Below are 20,089 nucleotides of genomic sequence, written 5' to 3' on the forward strand. Positions count from 1 at the left end.
CCACCGCAGCCAGTGGGGTCATTTCTAAAGACGTGGCTGGGTGGTGGATCGGGCCCTCAGCTGGTTACCTGCTACGAGAGAAACGCCAGCCCAAGGTGAGAGTCACAAATTTCACCCGGCAGGCGCTGACCAGTGTCCCCGGACACATTTCTGGTCATTAGCATTTGTTCCCTATGGGCTGCTCAGCTCTCAACGGGACATAACTTATGAGGTATAACGTAAAGAGGACAACAGCAGTCAAAAACGTCACGGAAATGAGGAACAAGCTGTTGTGGCCATCCCAAGGAACAGAGGTACGTATTGTATTGCCTGCCACCACTCAGTCCTCCGCTGCCCCAAGGACTCTCCCCAGCTGTAGACCACGGTGAGTTTTCATTGTGTATTTCACGGAGTGACTTCTTAGAAAAGAAAAAGCCCCAGGGTCCACGGACAAAATTTTGCCTTACTTACACTGCCACTGCTGTCCTGGGTCAAGCAAGGGCCAAATCTGCCACAAGGCTTTGAAGTGAGGACCTATCCTGCCCTGATGTCCTGCTCGGGATGGGTATTGCATGCGTGTCTGTGCCTGCGTATCCAGTCATCCTCCATTTCCATCCCCAGGAGCTGAGGAAAAAACGCAAAAAACCCCACACTTAGCAAATGACAAAACCATCATTTTCAGTTTGAAAATCTGCGATGCCACTGGAGAAGACTGCGTACGTAGAAGATAACATCAACGAGAGTGGCTCAATGTAGCTGAGCCAAACAGCAGTCCCTCTGCCCCCCATCATCCTTCTGTTTGTCACCTTCGCACATCAGAATGGATGCCATAGCCTGCTCGGTTTTGCTTTTCATTGAAAGGCTTCTGTTCCTTGTTAGAGTTGTTCTCTTTTTTTTTTTTTCCTGAATAAATTCTTCAAATCTGATCTATCTGCTACACCTTCCACATTCAAACTATGTTGAAGCTTTTTTTTTTTTTTTTAATTTTCAATACTATGACAAAAAACACGTTTCACACTAAAATAGTCACGCACCCACAGTGCACAAGCTTGCAGATCTAAAGTAGAATTAAAAAAAAATAAAAAGGAAAAGAAAAAAAAAAAGAAAAAAAAAAAAGAAATAAAGGAAAAAATAAACAACAAAACCCCCAGAGAAGGAACAGCTCTATACAACGGGCTGGTCTACCCCTGTACACCTCTGCTCTTCTTTCCTTCTGCTCAAGCGTCTTCTCACCCCCAAATCTTGGTATTACTCCGTGACTCCCAATGCTAACTCCCACTGCTCCCCCCTGCACAGTGATGCTGCATCAGCCCCTTTTTTGACTTAAAGACATGATCCAAAGACCAGGGAATCAAGGGGAGCCTTGGCACCGCTTTCCAAGCGCTGATTTTGTTTCTGCAGAGCACCCACGGACAGACGTGCCGTGCAGGAGGGGGCTTGCACGCTGCCAAGCATCCCTGTGCTCAGGAACTTCATCCACGAGAGAAGGACGTTCCTTTTTTTTTTAGTGTTACCACTCCTCAAAAGCAAACTTCATTTTTCTCTAAGTGCAGAAAGTCATTGCTTTTAAATCAGCTTTCTGGGGTCAAAGGAAATGGCGTTTACTGCCGTATAAAGGAGAAATTGACGTCATCGAACATCTGAGATAAGACCAGCCCAGCCCTAACTGTACAATCTCTCTTCTGCCTCTCAAAGCTCTGGGAGGGTTCCATGAAGGAAAAGGGAGAATGTCCTAAAAAAGCAGAGATGATATTTTTCTTATGCAGTCAGGCCCAGGTCCAGCAAGGGACTTACACTCTTAATAAATTTAAGCATATAAGGACTCTCGCCAGCAACTCTCTCATTCCAAGCTAAGCGTGTGTTTATGTGGATTGCTGGGTACAGACCTCGGTTGGTGACAAGTGGTTGGAATATCCCCACCCCCCACCCCCCAAAAAAACAAACCAAAGACCAGCATTACTCTTTTTCTTACTCCAGTAAGAAATAATAATAATAATTATAATTATTATAATAATTAAAAAAGATAAAGGGGAAACTACTGTAAACATCGATATTTAAAAATGTCTCCCTTTGCAAAGCAAGCATGCTGCTAACCTAGTATCTATAGACTGGATTCACTTAAAAAAAAAAAAAAAAGGCAGCTATTTTACACATACATTTAAACACAACAAAAGTTAAAAAAATATTTGTCAATTGTAAACACTGGAAAGAACAAAAGTTGGCAAAAATTAACATAAAATTTAAAGAAATGTAGAGTCTGAATACTGCAAATTGAAATATATCCCCCGAAGCTGCAATTTTGGCATTCTTCCTAAAAAAAAATAACCCCCCAAATAAATGTCTAATGTGGAGAACAGAATTCAGCCACAAAGAGCTCAAGACACTTTGCATACTGAACAAATACAAGGTGAACAGAAATTATAACTTATTTATGAGGCTTTACATATTTCAAACTCGACTGAAAAGTATAAAAATAAATTGTGGACTTTGTTCATTAAGGACCATCTGTACCAAGTAGTCAAGCAGTACAGTGGTTATATCTAGTATACTAACCAAGGAAAGAACAGGGTCTTTTTTTCTTTCTTTTTTTTTTTTTTTTTTTTTCCTTTGCCTAAGACTAGTTGATTTTGAGCTCCTCAACGATGTTTTAACTGGTATTTGCAGTTTTGCTTATTTGAATAAGCAGGGTCAGCTAAGCCCTGGTTTGATTGTGGGTTTAACCCTGTTTTTAAAATGTTTTACTTTTTAAAAGCAAGTGCACAACAAATAGAACCTTTCTAAAAATCTTTTTAAAAAAAAGAAAAAAAGAAAAAAAAAAGAAAAAGAGAGAACCCCCCCCCCCCGTTTATGCATTTTCTGTTTTGTTTTGTATTTTTTTAAAAAAAAGGCAACAGACACTAGAGGAATGAGATGTGTGTTGTGTTTCGTGTTTTAAATGCTTGGGTGAAGTTGTTCTGTCATTTTTTCATCTGTCGCTGATCATGCTTTGCTCTCATTTTCATTTGTTTGTGTGGCTTCATTTGGGACCGTCTTGACTTCTGCTGGAGGTGTCTTAGTTTCCGTTGCTTGCACTTCAGATTTGTCTTCTACTGGGGTTTTCCTGAGGAAGAAATCACCAAAATGGCAGTTTAGAGACAGAAAAATATTGACCATCTATGGTGAATTAGCAATAAGAATATGTTTCTGGAAACATTCAAACATAGCACCTTGACAGATGCAAAGATAAATAAAACCAAACTCACCTCCCAGCCCCCCCCCACTCCCCACCAGCATTTAGCTCTAGGATTTCCCTCCTGAGTTAACACACAAGCAGGATCTGGCCTTAGGCTGCAGCACAAGCACAAGGCGTGCTGCAGTGTGAAATGCTGCAGGAATGAACAGGAAACCTTCACACAATTGCAAAATAATTGGATTTTTACCATCGCTAATTACGTCACCCAAATGTCCTGTTGGAACAGACTGCCCCTCGAGCAGCAAATCTCTTTCTGCAGGAGCTCATTCTCAGAATTTCACAGGATGCAGAAGGAAAGGAAACACAAGTGGATTCTGTCAGATGCCTTTTTGCAAGCATACGGAAGGTCAAGAGCTTCACAGGCTGCAGTTCAGATTCATCATCCTGCCCTTGGCTCTTGACTGAACAATGAGAGACACCTGCTTGTCCAACACTCCCTTCAGAGTCCGAAGCGCCACGTCTCTGTGGCACCCAGCAGGACAGGGCAGTAGCTTTTACCCGCAGGGAACTGAAGAGGTCTCTCTGTGCCCATCAAGCTGCCTGGCTCCCTCCAGCCCAAGGGCATCTGGGGAGGCACCAGACATCTCTCTGATTTAGGAGAGGACAGGAGCACAGCACGGGAAATACGGAGACCAGGGCCTTAGGATGAGTAAGAGTAAAACAGCAGGGGTTTTCACTCTGCTCTGCAAAAAAGCCTAACTCTTGGCTCTACGATGGCTGCCTGACTTCTCTTCTGGAAGTGTGAGCACCATGGTAACCACAGTGTCAAAGCAAGATAACCCAGGCCCATACCTTATTTTGGATGAAATGCAAAGCTTTCAGAATGAGGCAATTTTCCTGGAGAGATGAGGGTGGAAGAAGTTCTAATCAAACCTGTCACTTAGGACATGTGGTCCCTGTGGTTGCTGCAGCAGAGCTTAGAGGTATCCGTGCGAGCTGCAAACCCGGCTCAAGAGCAGCTGCTTAAATCCTGGCAGCAATCTGGCTGAGACAGTGTAGGGCCCCGTGTCACCAACACGCCTTCCCTTCCAAAAGCCCAAGATGTGGTGTGGACTCTGCCTTCTGGGAGCTTCTCCCAGACCAAACCTCAGCTGCCTGTTCAGGACTTTCTAGCTACAAAGCACTGCCCCTGCTCAGGCCGGAAAGAGGAGGTGCTCCTTCTATTTGATTCTGCCTTTGTCAGCATGTGGAGTCCATACAGGAAGCCCAAAGGAACAAGGAACTTCAGTGCTCGTGTCCTACAGAGAGGCTCATTCAATCAGCATTTTCCAAGCTTCTGCTCTAACGGCTCTGTCAGTACCAATGCCCAAACTGGCACACCAAGAGCGCTCTTGTCCACCATCTGCCTAACAGCTGAGGACCCTGGCCCCAGTTCATGCTGAGGACTTCAGGCTTTCACTCTCCAGTTACGGTGTTTCCTGCCAAACACCAGGTGCAGACTCATCTCAGCTGAGAAAAGTGCATGCTGGCCAGAGGGAATAAGGCTCCGAAGGACTTGTATGGCTGTCCTGCCTTGGGGCATGCTGGTGCTCTCTGAATGAGCCAGCTGGGTAAAAAGGTGACCAAGAATGGTGGATGGAGACTCATTTCTGATGAACCAGGACAACAAAGACACCACCCAGTTCTCCTGACCCAGCTGTGAGTGCTCCCCTTCTCTCAGACAGGATCACTTTGCCTTACCCCTCTGCCTTACCCTGTCCCTTCAAGCACCAACCCAGAGGTATCACAATTAAGTTTCACACAGCACCACCTTCTGCCCTGCCTTCCACTGATGTCAATTCTGAATGGTTCTGCTGATCTGTTAGGAAATGGAATTTGGGTGGCTGCAGGAACTCACAGCCTCTGAGGACAGTGCTTCCTTTGCACCAAACCAAACTGTTTCCAATCTCTTTCACAAAAGAATAATCTATGATAGATAAAACTGCAGAAAAGTATAAAGAATCACACGTTTATGATAAATTCCTGGGTTTGTCTTTTCTCTGCTGCCCTGGCACAGCCTATTCCTGCTTTCCTCCTGGACCTTTAAAGCCAAGCCCTGCTTAGTTGGTGCACTGGTGAGTTAGTTTGCTATGGAAAGAATGAGATTAGTTCAGAGAACACCCAACAAGAACACAGCACAAGCACCAGTGTACAAGAGAGACAGCACACAACCAACAGAAGATTAAAGGCAGCCATACTCGGTCTTTGCAGGTGCAGCAGGTACAGAGCTGTCTGCAGTGGAAGAAGCGAGCTCGCGAGCTTGCCCGCTAGTCACACTGGCAGGAGTAGAAGTGCCAAGAGCTGCAAAAACATCCTTTGCAAGATCAATGTCTGGTGTCTTGAAGGTCCCTTCGTCCATTTTAAAGTCCTCATTCTGGGAAGGGTTTGTGGTGCTGCCTGAAGCAGCCTCGCTCTTCACATTGCTTGGGTTCTTGGTTGTCTCTGTTGGGCTCTTCACTGTGCTGGGCTGCACAGTTTCCTTCTCGGGGCTCTTGGTGCTTGAGACCTCCTGCTTGGGCTCTGACGGAGCTGAAGGGCTAGTGAGGTTTGCAGGGCTTGGGGCAGCTGCCTTGTTACCAGCTGCTGCTTTGGAGGTCTCGGCCACGTTAGCGACAGTGCTGGGGCTGAGCACCGCGCCTTGGTTGGACAGGACACTTGAAGACAAATTATTAGCAGCCGGAGTAGAGCTCGGGGTGTCGCTGAGATCGACAAGGGGGGCCACTTTGGGGGTAGAGGAGGGCGGTGGTGAAGAGACTGAGGTGGCTCCCCCTTTGGCTGGAGTAGCCTGGCCAGGCGACATGGAGTTGGAGTCGGGAATGGCCGCGGCTGGCATGGCAATACTGGAGGTCAGTGTGGTGGTCTCACTGGTGGGGCTGTTCTGGGCTGTGGCAAAAGTTTCAGTGATAGTGTCAGAGTTAGTGGTGCCCGTAGTTACAGAAGGCAGCATGTCCTCAACGGTAGCTGCGGTATCGGCGGTGTGCCTGTGAAGAGGACAGGAGTAGAAGAGAAATAGAGACAATGAAGCCCATAAACGACAGCAAGGGGAAGGGAAGCAGAGCGTAAGCATGAGGAGGCAGGTGGGTGGCACAGCAGCAGCAGCAGCATGGCATGTGGTTACGACACAAACACAACATGGAGGCCGAGAAGGAGAAACTTGTCAGAGGTCAAATGTGCAAAGGGTAGCAAGGGCTGGCAGGGATGACTGAAGGACAACTAGGAAGAGAAGGAAGAGCAGAGAGGACACAACCTTCAGGAATGGCTTGTTCACGCAGATTTTGGTTCAAGTCTTAGTCAATGTAACCCCATCGACTTGCAGAGAATCTTCTCTTTTAGCTTAACTTCCCTCTCATCCTCTTACACCTAACCTTACAAGGAAGCTTTCTACAAATTCCCCAAGCTTGCAGCCCGGTGCCAGCTGTAACCACGCAACAATGTCCTGGCATAGGACCCCTGAATTCTCTCCCTTGTCTTGGCCATATCCATTTGCCAAGAAGTTTCAGATCTCCATCACACAGCATGGAATATTTTCTCATACACACACCTAATATATACACACACGTAACTTTGGGACCATGTTTTCTGCCCTTCAGAGCAGATTTGTGTCTGCCTATTGTTCTAGATGGAATAAAGTCTGCTTCAGGACAACGTCTGACTAACTACACTGTAGCAGCCGTGCTATAGCACTGATTGGTGTGAGAAGTACACAGATGAGGCTGGAAAACACAAACAAGAACTCTTACTGCATGAGAAGGCAGTGTGCCTCCACCACAGGCTTACTAACTAAGAGAAAACCTTTGCAGAGGAAGCAAACTGAGCTAAAACCCTGGTAAGACAAGGCAAGAAAATCATGACAAGATAAATCCCAGCTATTCTACAGTGCATCACTTCTGCATTTCCGTACTTCTTGTGGACATGGCCTCCTTTCTCCTCTCACCTCACACAGACTTCCAGCAGAGCCGTAAGAACAGTGGGCCCCACTGCTAACCTAATCCAAGTTGGTGAGACAACGAAGGTGGAAGAATCTGACCACACCGCCACTGTGATGACTCTGCTGAAGAAACCCAACTTGCTCCATCAATCCCAAACCTGACCCAAACATTACCAAGCATTTCAGCAGCTTCCTACAGTGAACTGATGCTTTTATTACTCCAGAAGTTGTGGACATGTACTTGGAGGGCACTAGAACCTCACCAATTTAGGAAACAGTTTAATGCAGGCAGTAGGCAACACTTAAACCTTATCGAAACTCTTAGCAGGGATTCACAGATTCAGGTCCTGAACAAAATCTGATATGACCAAAATTTGTAGGTAGTTTTCAGCCCTCCCAAGGAATAGTCAGACTTACCATGCCTCCCCCAACATGCAGAGCACAGCTACTCTGCTGCTGTCAGTACAGCGGGCTGCTTTCACCACGGGGTGTTCACACACTCATTGGACATTGCTAGGGCTGAGCTCAGGCAGCATTCAGTGCCATCTCAGGTCTAACTTTTGCTCTGGATCCCTTACAACAAACCACGACAGGTGCTGGATCTACACACTGGACTGGACCAGCAGAGACAAGCCTTTCGAGCAGCGCTGCTTTATTCCCCTTCCAGTGCTGGAACTAGGAGTTGATCGGGAAAAAGAGGAAGTGTTTTCTCACCAATATGTTGGGAATCAAGTATGAAGATTTTACCTGTCTTCCTCTCTTCCTGCCCTGAATCGTGTGCATTAGAGATCAGGGATTAAGGCAACTAAGGGCACTGGACTGACACTGTGCTAAGATGGACTGTTATCAACATACTCTGGCTCTGTCAGTGGGGTGGTCTCGTTGGGCTCTGTGTGTTTTCCCCCGTCATGGTTGGGGGTCCGCTCCTCTTCAGTCCGCACTTCCACGATAGGCTCCTTGGACTCATCTTTCCTGTAACGAGGGAATTACATAAAAATGTTTCCCATCCACATTAGGGATCCTCCTGCAACGACATACTTGAAATACCAATGGTGACTGACAGAAACAGGCTGGCTTGGTCAGCAGATCATTTCTTTTTGTCACCCCTCCTTCCAATTATTAGCTACAGTACAGAAGACCACTATGATGTCCAGCATATGGGTCAGCCACTTGATAGCTACTCAAAGGAATGGGAGAAAAACTGAGAAAGAATCCTTTCCTGAACATAAAAAGCAGAAACAGCACAGCCCCAATTATTTTCAGTACCCTCCCAAAAGACATGGGAAAGCCAGAACTCCCTGAAACACGGGAGTTTTTTTCTAGAGTTGCTGCTGGGACACATTGCTCAACAGAAGGAGTGAGAGAAGTGATAACAGTACTCACGAAAAGGCGGCTTTGCCCTCCTCCATGTCTTTGCCCTTGGCTCCTGGTCCAGATTTGCCACATAAGTTGACAGCAATGCACATCAGCAGGCCACATTTGTTCAGGAAGTAGCAGGTGACATCCACAGCCACCAGGAGCAGCACAAAGATAACAATGAGGATGCCTACAATGGCAGCAGTGCCGAGGCCTGATGTAGGGCTAGTGCTGGCTTTAGAGACCAAAAGAGAAAAAAAGAAGGCATCGTAGTTAGAAAAAGGTGACTTGGGGCTAGCTATGGCTCAGATTTGGCAATACTTAGGTTGCAAGCATGGGAAGTCAGGCAGAACAAGGAACAGTGTCATAGCTGGAAGCGAAGCCTGGGCTCTGGAGCATGATGTGCACTGGTGGGACACAGAAAGTTGTGAAACACCAGTGAGGCCTGAAGGTCAACTAGCCCCTTTCATGGCATAAATGAACCCGGTGCAACCAGCTATGCAGCGCACAAGCTTCGTTTTCACAGGGGTCGTGCAAAGCTGCTGCCTGTCTCCCCACGTGTTTTTGTTCCCAAGCAAGCACCTGTGTGAACAGGGACTCGTGAGCTCTGCCGCCTGAGATCAACTTTCACCAGCATGAAGGAGGCAAAGAGTGGCCCCTGGCAGGGACAGATCAGCATCCCTCAGGGTTCAGGGATGGGAACAAGGCATGCAGCAAAGCTGGGACTCACTCCAGGAAATAAATGACATTGCTGGAGGAACCAGGCTCGCCAAGATTCTCCCTTCTGCTCGCCTTGCTCTAACAATTACAGGCTGGGAAAGTCTGCTATCTTATTCAATGGGGTGCTTGAAACAACCTGGTGGTGGTAGATCACCCTGACAAGAAGAACTAGTGGCTCCCTGAGGAAAGCTCCAGGTTAAACCCCGGATCCATCATCCACTTCCCCTGCCCCCGTGAGAGGCACATGCTTGCCTCCGAGCACAGAGGGCCCGGTGCCAGCAGGCTCCTCAGCAGGTCGGTCGTGAGAGTACGATTTGTACCACTGAAACCTGAAGCAATTCTTTAAGGCAGCAGCCAGGCAGTAAGCAGCAAAAGCCACATGCAAGATGTGCATGTTCACATGCGCTGCAGTAGAGAATTTGGCCCAAACTCATGCCGCTAGCCGAAACTTACAATCATCGACGATTTCGGTATTTGAATACAAAGGTGAGACACTTGTACAAGGCAAACCTCCACATTTACTACAGCCAAGGCAATTCTGCAAGGCTGCAGGAGCGAGCCCTCTAGAGTCAGGCCAGGAAGCACCACCCGGGCACGGTGCTGTGCAGGCCAAGCAGCGCTAACACTGCCGGTGGTGCGGCCTGGTTGCAGCTCCCCCGACCAGCATTAAAGAAAGGACACTCGAGGAGCTGTTTGGTTATTCAGTTCTCTCTAACCAGCTAAAACATGACCTGAAGAAGGTTAACAGAGGCCGGAGCATACCTGGCCCACAGGGCTGCTATCCTAGCAAGAACTGAGCCCTTCCTGAAGGAAACTCTCCATACTCTATGAATTGGTTGTGGTTCACAGTCTGCCAATACCCTCCTTTGCTCAGTGATATTCCAACGTGTACCTAAAGGAGGAGCTGTTCCTGAGCCAAAAATCTAAAACCCCGCATCAAATCTCACCCCCCAACCTGCCTCAGGACTTACAGACACTGTTATCTGCCGTATCACAGGCAGCTTCAAATAGCTGGGTGATGTTACCTGCGGTCAGGCTCTGCACGAGGCATGGCCTCAGGTTCTGTTGGTCTCTACAGGAGAGGGAGGTGACTTCTACTGTGCATTTGACTTGTTTTTTGTGTAGTCCTACTGTATTACCTCCACTCCTGATAGGACGTGACAGCATAAATGACTGGATATGGATCAGGGTATCGGCAACAGGCTAAAGGAGGAGGCACACCCCTTCCTCCAGTAAGACCCAGCTTTCCAGAAGTGAATCAGAAATGAGAGAGAGAAGTCACAAGCTGCTGTGTCTAGTCCACAGACTGCTGAGCCGACCAGGGAATGCTCCACCAGTATTTTGGCTTAGGTACAACCAGCAGCCCAAGCAACCTTCTAGGGAAGCAAATGGCAAAGGCAGGCAAGTTGTCACTCTGTTGACACTGTCCTGGTCACAGCAGCTGCCTGTGCCAAAACCCAACCTCCACCACATTTCCTCAGCTGTGGGACTGAAAAAACTCCTCTGCCTTTTCCAGTAGACAAAATGTCAGCAGCTGAGAGGTGCTGAAGGATGCCTGGATAACACACAGGGCTGCCCATGTAGTACTAACCTTCAGACAAGTGTTTTTGACTTCCTGCAGTGAGCAAAGGCCTGTGCATGTCACAGAGCTTATCCCTGATGTTTGTGGAGACAGCTGACCAGGATCAGCACATTCATCACTGTCCTTGGAACCTGTTATTTTTCTTTCAATTAAGACGTGATTCTCTTCATTTCCCATGCATTTTTACCACTGGATGCCACAATCCCCAACCACTTGGAATCTCTTCTTTGCTGAAGAGCCCTGCAAAGCATCCCTTGACCTGTGAGGCTAAGTGATGTTGACTTTGGTACGTGGAGAGATTATTTCCAGGGCTCTCAGAAAGAGGGTCATTCCTTTTGCTGCTCTTTTATTCCTTAAAATCAGGAGGTGGGATGTCCTTAGCATGAGGTAGGTAAGTGTTGTTTCACTTTGTAACACTGAGAAAACCAGACTCCAAGAGGAAAGTTGTTTTATTTATTTATTTATTTATTTATTTATTTAATTATATCTAGAAGTCCCTCTGAGGCACCCAGCGCTGACACTTCCATCACAAGTCCTTTCAATGCTTGGCAAAATGTCTGTGCCACTGAGCAGCCCCTGCCAGCACCTTGCAGGGAGCTGCATAACTAAATGAATGAATGAACCTGTGATACATGCAGGAAGTGAGGGGGACATACATTTGGTCTTCTAATGTATTCAGTATTCTTTCATGGATTATTCAATAGTTAACACAATCCTGTTCTCAGCAGCTCCTGGAGGAAAAACTAAGGATGTGTCAAACTTCTCATCTATAACATCTTTCCGGGAATGAGTTCTGTGTCATGCTACTAAAGATGCATAAGGGAAAGCATCACCCCTGGGCTACACAGTCATACTTTCTCACTGCACCTCCTAGGTATACCTCATCCCAGGCCATCACTGCTGGAGGGACACGGAGCGAATCTTCTCACGGGACAGAAACCCTCTTCTGGGGAATTCCATTCAAACAAGATTCCTACTCTTGGCTTCCATTCTGCACCTGCTTTTTAAGGCCTATCAGTATCAACTACAAGTTTCTTAGGTCAGGAACTTTCTGTGGCATAAATCACATCGACAGCCTTATTGCTACTCTGCCCAGACGGTATTGCTCACTGCACATGACCCACTGGACTGGTGAGGACTGAAAACCCAAGCCAGGGCAACCAGCCTTAGTCTCTGGATCACAGCCACCACGTCTGCTTCCTCAGCAGGCAGTGCAGTATTTTTTTTTTTTTTCAAGTGATTTAGGTTTTACACATCATATGGGAGTTGGGCAAACTGCTTTATGTTAACAGGATGGAACTGACTTCTGCCTCAGACAGGAGTCAGAGTTTGCTGTGCCACGGGAGATCAAAAGGTTGAGGCATTCCCAAGGAAAGGCGGGCTGGCCTCTTACCAGTTCATTTCTGGCAATACCCAGCACATATGTAAGCAGGGACACAAAGAGCTAGAGATGGAAGTACAACTCTCTGGGGCATCAGTATGAGTAATGGGGAAAAACTCAGGAGTATCAATAGTTGCTGTTCACTACCAATGCTGAGGAATAAGGCTAGTCAGGGAAATTAAAAAAATAAATAAATAAATACATGAGTGACTTAAGAAACTCAGCCAATGTAACTTAACAAAAGAAATGTGCAGGAATGAACTAGGTGAGAGTAGCCCTAAAAATACCTACATGCAGCAGAACGGCACATACATTAAGGCACTTTATTTGAGAAAAGATACAACAAATTTCAAAAGCTGGCAACAGAAGGTGGATGAGCTCAGGCTAGAAATAATGTATGAAATTTTTACAGAAATCCCCACGAGAGCAGAACGCCATGTCTTCCTCTACCAATACGGTTGCACATATCTGCTTTACTTACTAAACGGAGATGTTATGGAGATTATTAAGCACTACTGCAGAACAGGCTGTCTGAATACTCACCTTGCTATTTAGGATTAGTAAGAGAAAGCAAAAATGGATGAAAAATGGTTCCTGTTCCAAGTAACACTTGCTGCTCCATGCACAATGACAATAGCAGGTTCTCCCATTTGTGTCTGCGTGTTTGTGCACAGAAATACTTGTGCATTTCTGTGAATCATGTTTGGGAAGCAGAGTATGGCGTCTCTGATAGCCCTTGGCAAGCATGAAGATCCGTAGCAGCAGCAGACTCTCTACTTTACAAAAAGGCAAGCAAAAAAAAACCTGCAACAAAACCAAAACCAACCCCCCTGCAAGCATCAGGCCCCACATAATGACTAATCTTGCTAATTGCAACGTGTGCAATGGAGAAGTTGCCAGACTTGTACTCCAAGGCCCAGTGATGGCTCCATGATTTGATCTGCAGCCTCAATTTTGCTTTTCTCTAGCTTCCATTAGCTTCCTCGAGAGGCATTGAAAACACTTGCAAAGGGAAGGTGAACAAAAACCACCAGGTTTACAAACTGAAAGCCTGGAAACTGCTGCAGGTATCGGAGCTTTTATGGAACTAGATAACCTGCAAGGCTTTTCCCACACCAAAGGTTACATGTAATTGAGAAAACATGCTGCTGTGAAGAACAACAGATACAGATGTTCAAGCCTAGCATCAGTTCTGTGTTATGCCACTGATTTTCTTTGTGACTCTAAGCATCCATGAAAAAGCAAAGCTTCGGACACTGCGTACTAGATACAACTGCCAGAGGTCTGCTGAAAACAATATAACCAACAGTTTGTATCGAAGACAAGCCCTGCTGTCTTTCCTTCTGGGGGACTGTCTTCCCCAAGTTTGTCTTTCCCCAAGCTCCACAAGTTTGGAACCCACTGCATAAGGTCATAAAAAACACCGAGCACTTCTGTTTTCCAAGATTTGATTCCTTCTATCATAGCAACAAATAACCCTTTTGTCTCTAAACACCCAGAGGAGAGCCCTGAATCGGGAGACATCTCCCTCCTTTCTTCTCCAAATCGTATCTATCCTGCTCTGACCCTCTGGCCCAAGGGATCAAGAATAGCTGCAAGAGGAAAGGCAGCCAGGCTGCGTACAGGGATTGGGAGAATAAGGGCAGATCTGCAGAGGAATGGCCTTGTTTTTGCTCTATTCTCAGGTTTTGTATTTCAGACAATGAAACTGGGCCAAGTTAATTTCCTGCAATTGACTTGGGCCCAGAACTGTTTCTTTTCTCGGCTGCGAAGAAAACCTTGTGATTTTCATTAACTTTCAAATCTCCTCCGCTAGTTCTGGTCTCATAAATTCTAATGCACGACACAAATTGACATTTCAAATCTTTCACAGACTAGCAGTAAGAGTAATGTAAGAATCCTTACAGACCTCATGTTGTTGGTGCTAACCTACTTTGTCTGTGTGCATTTTGTAAAGGAATTTTGCTGTTGCTATAAAATGCAGGAAGCACGGAGCATATTACTCAGCTTCAGGGATCGGCACATTTGATTAAATTCCACTGATCTACAAATATTTTAAGAACCATTCATTCCACCCTACAGCTAAAATGATTTAGTATTTAATCAAATTAACATTTAGACTCTTGATATCTCTAAATAGTTTGCAGGAGCCCAGAACAATGAAGTATACAATAAAAAAGCATCTCTGTACAAAAATGCACCTCTGTAAAAATGTAGAAACTTAACTAAGTGGGAGTACAGGTGCTGGAGTCCCATGGGCCAAATAAGATCCTGCAAAGCTCTGCAGTTCATCACACACACGGAAGCACTCTTCTAAAGCCTTCCTGTAGGTTTGAGTTATTCCACAGAACATTTACTTGCAAAACTGTATGTGTGCAGAAAATCCAAATGCTTAAACCTCTTCTGGGTCCAGATCTGAATCTCTGTCTCATCTCCAAGTCCACAAAAATAGCATAGGCTTTTCCGCAAGCTTTTTAATACTTTGTTCACATCAAGAACAAGACCTGGAATCTCGTCCAGTTCTGACTGTCAGACTTCTCAAGGATCTAACACGTTACAACCCACATAAACAAGTGGTGAAAATACCTCTTATGCTCCTTATTCTTGCAAACACAGGGATGGGAGCTCTTTCTGTATATTTTCTGTATAAATTGTATTTTCAGCTGAGTAGGGGATTCATTTCCAATAATTTGAGCCATGTTAATGATCTGGGCTTTGCTTAGTAACTACAGGGAGCAGCCCATGGGAAGGTAACGCATCTCCTAAGTCTTGAATAGGAAGAATGGCTTCTGGAGGTGCTGCTCTCTCTTCGCCCAATGGTTATGAACAGTACAAGTTTGGGCAAGATCGTTTTAATACTCTGAGTTGGATGCTTACCCTCACCTAGTAACCTGTCTGTGGATAGAGAAATCCACAGGACAGGCTGGCATCAGATCTACAGATGAGCTTAATAAGTTCAGCTAGGTGGAAGTTCACATGAGTCGTTAGAATTACGATTACTTGAGCTGTACTTCAGTAACACTAAGGTGTAAACTCAAGAGATCAAACAAGTCTGCTACACTCTAGAATACCGAAGGCAAGAATGCGTTGCATTTTTGTGTGTATGGGTTTTTTTGTTTGTTTTGTTTTGTTTTGTTTTAAATAAGAACTCCACATGCTTTTGTGAGCAATGCCTGCAAAAAAGTTTTCATTTATAATTTAGACAGACAAGAAGTTCACAAATTGTCATGAACAAGGTCTGAATAAACACAGCGGAGTCTTATGTGCAGAGCATAAAATGCATAGTTAGACAAGACTGATGGCGGGGTTTGTTCTCTGTCCCTCTTAGCACTTTGTTAGAAAGATTAATGCCAGTCTGGACAACTGATAGAATTTGAGACGTTCTATACAGACAGCTCAATACCTCCATCAACAATTCATTCTTTTCAACCCCAGGCCCACGTACAGAGAAAGAGACCTAGATGGAGAGAAAGCCCTTTTAAAAGAGCAACACATCCAAATGGATTTCCCATCACAAAAGACAATTCATGAGGGGCACAGGGTTTTGATGTTTTGTTGGTGTTGTTCTTTTTGAATAAAAACAGCAAAAAAGAAAAAGTCACCTGAAATTTGTTCAACAAAATGCAATACACAGAACTTGGTAACAAAGCTGCATATTTACACCATGGATTAATCCTGTCTGATAGCGTCACATGCACAGTTAACTGTGAATATGATTAAGGATCAGTAATAATAATCATTTAGATCATCAGGTCACTTGATCCAAGCTAATCCTTCCTGTTAAAATGGTGAAGAAAAAAAAAAAAAGGATCTCTCTGTGAAGTTGGTAATACAGTAAGTGGAGGACCAGAAGACATTAGACAAGCATCCATTGCAAACTTGTATGTTTTTGGGCTGTATTATGCCCCAGAGATCCGCTATGGGTCAGGAGATATTTCACTGCTCACAAGGGGCCAGTGAAGTCCCAAGAACTGAACCACACAAAAAGGGAAAGAAAGAAATGTCTTCAGTGCAATTCCCACGAGATGTTTATATTCAGGCCACCGCGTCAGGAAAACTTTCCGACAGCCATCAATTTGAACCCACATGCAGAAGCCCACAGAGAAATACGGGCCAGCAATAGGATTCCCTCTGGCAAGTTTCCTTCCCTTTTTCTGTCTGCCAGGTTACATTTGTGGGTGAGGCTTTAAAGAAGTTTTGCACAACACAGTGGTGATCAGCACCAGATGTGTGGACAGATCAGTAAAGATCAGTTTGCATGGGGGTTTTTTGTTTGTTTTTAAAAGGCTTTCAATATTGTACCTTCTTATGAGAAAAAAAAAGCAAGCAAACAAAAATATCTTCCTTTACATCCATTAAAAAGGACAAATTCATTACAAGTAACAAAAGATTGTTAAAACACTTGGCTTAGACCATTTTTCCTCATTACAAAATTATTAACTCTTTCAAATTAAAGATTCTTGTTTCCTCCTGAACTGACAGGATCCTCTGAAACAAAGTTATCTGCTTTCACACCTTGGCAGGACCCAGGCCTTTTCAAGCAAATATTGCTTTATTTTAAGTTTCTAACAGAGCAAAAGCAGAGTCACTGCAGAAAGAAGCAATGAAACAAAGGAAGACGACGTTGATGGACTTCCCAAGGTCGCTGCAGGTGCCAGACAATGGTTCCCAGGAGGGGAAAATATGGTTGTTTAAAAAGCAAATTTGGTGCATGTGGCAAGCGTGGATGTGTCCCGTGAGATCCAAGGTGACATGTATGACGACAGACATAGGAAAGGAATAAGGGGGAAAGGGGGGAGGGAAGAAAGGACGAGGAAGAAAGAAAGAAAGAAAGAAAGAGAAAAATAGATAAAAAAAATTAGGTCATAAATATAGAAAACATAAGAATCAAAGGTTTATTTAATTTAGTAAATTAAAATGGCTAAAGGTTAGAGGATAGCATTAGCACATTCACACCGACAAAAGGGTCAGGTTCAGAAGCTCAGCAATGTCCAAAGCCGCAGAGCAGCGTCCGGGTCAGGGCTTATGGGGTTAGCAAGCAAATGAGATTAAAAATGATGGAACAGAAGGCTCAGTGATCAACACAAGAAAATGGCTGGCTGGTATTTGAAAGGACAACACTGCCTTTTACAAATAAAGAAAACAAAAGCTTTTGTGGAGCAGACCATCCACCTGCCTGTCCAAGTTCTTCCCCCAAAGCCCGCTGTACCAAGAATTTGGATAACAGATCCAGGTGAGCACAGCCTCAGAGGCAAGATGGACTCAAGAATACAGGGCTGACTTCCATTCAGCCTTCTAGTTGCCTGCAAACTACTGTAATGCAATTATTATTCCTTTCAGCAATACTCTTATCTTTCCAGCCGCTTTAGGAACGCTGTGAAAATTCTACAGATGATGGTCCTACAAAGGACTCTACTCAATAAACATACATTTAGTCTGCATGAAATATCTGCCTCTTACTGTCAAGCACAGCAATGCTATTTTAAAGGTCTTGGCCCTGGCTTTGCTTATCTAGCTCTTTTGGAAATCAAAACACAAGCTAAACTCTATGAAAATAAGAGATGCTAAAGCACAGTAGTAGGTAGAGCTTCTTCCCTAGTGCAACTGGGCACAGCTGCCTTCATTTGCGGAGAAACCATGTCAGAAAAAGCCACCCTGCCCTCCCCAAGTATTGTGCCAAACATGACTAGTTTGGAGAACAGCTCGGAACCAAAGGATCTGGAAATACCTTGAAAGGCCTAATGTAAGCCAAAGTTCTGTACAGAATGAAGACAAAAAAGCTAGAGAAACCCAGTCAGCAATCCAGCACAGGCAGCAGTACCCACATCACTGCACAGTGCTCTACTTGATCCTGAACCGAGGCACATTCTTCCTACGTATCAACTGCGTCCATCTGCTGGGTCAACCCTGCAGCAAGATGCAGTCTGAGAACAACTGCTTGTCAACGTGCTTCCAACATTTCCAAGCGCGACACTGGAAACAGCAAACTCAAATCCTGATTCCTCCTGTGCTTCACATCGTAATTCCAGAGAGGCCAAAGAAATTACACCCATGAAAACAAAATGGATACTAAAAAAAATCCCATCCTTTTAAGGAGTCCTTGCCCATGTTTCTGCTGCATTTAAAGGGCTCAGTGACAACTGTGCTCATTGTTCCTCACATTGCACAGACTACAGCACGAACTGTATATTGCAAAGGAAACAGAGTTCTCCCAGATTGCTATTACACCTGTGCAAATCATCCCAGCTGTCCCAGGTACCTCTTGGCATCCCACTGGAGCATATAACAAAGTCTAAGAGAAAATACCAGCACCAGAAAGCATCACTGGCTGCACCCAAGGAGTGTGGAAGAACAAAAATGTTTATCAGTGCTTGTAACTTTTCCCTGAGGAGATACACAAGAGTGTAAAGGAACCATCTATTCGCTGTTCCAGCCTACTGCATGTGACTGTTCTGGTCTGAAAAACCACTGAAGCACACTTTGCCAAATATTCCCCACCTTCCCCTGCCACATTAGTCACAGTTGTCCTTCAAATATGTGAGTAGTAAGTAGTAGTGCTGCTGAAAATGAGAATCAGAGGGTAAGTTGCTTAATGAGTTACTGAGTATTCTTCCAACACACGTCTCAGTCCCTTTTGCCCCGTTTCCCTCTCTCTCCCTACCCTTATCTTCCCTGCCACAAACATTTTCGAGCCCCAACCACCCAGCTCACTCCTTTTTATGTCCAACAACACTATCTGACTTAATCCAGTGGAGTTTCGGCATGCAACTGCACGAGCTCTCAGCTGTTTACTTCTGACAGGACAGGAATAGGGGCATATTTAGGACTAAAGTCTCAGTGCAAGGTGAACACTGATTAAAACTTTTTGATTGTTCTACGAAAAACATGAGACTGAGTTAAGACTCTAGAGGACAGAGTGAAATCAAATCACTCCCTTCAGCACAGACTGTCAGCACCAATCTTGGCACGAATGTGCTTAAATTGGGCTGCGCAGGCAGGTGACTGATGCATCAGCTTCAGTCCAGCTGAAGTTCATCCATCTGCCTTAAAGCAATCAGAACTTCAATTTACAGGTGGTCCAGTAATTTCATCCTTGAAGGTGTTTTTTTGTTTTGTTTTGTATTTTTAAATTGTACATTACTACACCTGCGCAGAAATAAATAAAAGAAGGATGAACTGGATGCACAAACGGGCAGTAAGCAAGCACAAAGCAGGTTTGGAAGGGAAATCTGTATTGTGAAAAGCATTGCGTCAGAGAGCTCTTCTGCTTCAGCTTGAGCTGGGGATCCTGTTTTCAGAAAGCATTTTCTGTCCACTGCTTTTCTCATCTGGTAATCCCGTTACCCTGATACAAAAAGCCAGCATCCCCTGTGAACAGTTGGACAGGGTGGTTGTGCAGCAGTCCTGCCCGTGTACTGCTAGGGCTGTACATACTGTAACAGGGACTACAGTACAGGTATGTACGCGGCAAAAACTAAGCTTTGGATGGGTAACCAATTATGATAATGGCTTTAAGCAAGCAAGTTGTCAGGGTTACTCAGGCACATTAAAAGATGCAGCACTGTTGCATTAATTGGAAGCAGAAAACAATGGTAAAGCTTATGACCGCCGTACCTGGGATGACAGTGGGCTGAGCAGACGTTCGGAAGGCGTAGTGAGCTGGTTTGGACTTCCCTTGCTGGTTTTCAGCTATCACATAAACCTCGTACTCTGCATTCCAGTCCAGAGACTTCAGCATGACGTGGTCGCTGCCAGAAGGAAGTCTGATCTCTGGTTTCCATTCTGAGGAGTGCTTCTGCAGAACAGCAACAAGGCAGGCAGAGATGCAAAACATACAGCACAATGTTAGTAGCCAGCTTTGTGAACAAGGTAACAGCTAACAAACAAATGGAAAAGTGGGGAGGCTTCTACAGAAGGCACATGCTTCTCAGG

At 45.1% G+C, this 20,089-nt stretch overlaps 1 protein-coding gene across 7 annotated transcripts in view; it reads right to left on the bottom strand.

Annotated features, from left to right (window-relative positions):
• Nucleotides 1–804: 804 nt before the first annotated feature.
• Nucleotides 805–20,089, bottom strand: part of NCAM1 (neural cell adhesion molecule 1) — a 105,270-nt gene continuing 85,985 nt past the window's right edge. For 3 of the 7 annotated variants that reach the window (XM_084495765.1, XM_084495764.1, XM_084495770.1), the window contains 5 exons: nt 19,772–19,952; nt 8,502–8,709; nt 7,974–8,090; nt 5,389–6,171; nt 805–3,079 (listed from right to left, as the gene is read on the bottom strand). In XM_084495765.1, the coding sequence (XP_084351891.1) occupies nt 2,959–3,079; nt 5,389–6,171; nt 7,974–8,090; nt 8,502–8,709; nt 19,772–19,952 (1,410 nt within the window). In that variant the 3' untranslated portion in view covers nt 805–2,958. Of the gene's footprint in view, nt 3,080–5,388; nt 6,172–7,973; nt 8,091–8,501; nt 8,710–12,466; nt 16,803–19,771; nt 19,953–20,089 lie in introns of those variants that run through there. The other 4 variants (XM_084495767.1, XM_084495766.1, XM_084495769.1 and 1 more) reach the window with 2 other exon arrangements.

The sequence above is a fragment of the Aythya ferina genome (assembly GCF_964211825.1).
Source record: "Aythya ferina genome assembly, chromosome: 22".
NCBI lineage: Eukaryota > Metazoa > Chordata > Aves > Anseriformes > Anatidae > Aythya > Aythya ferina.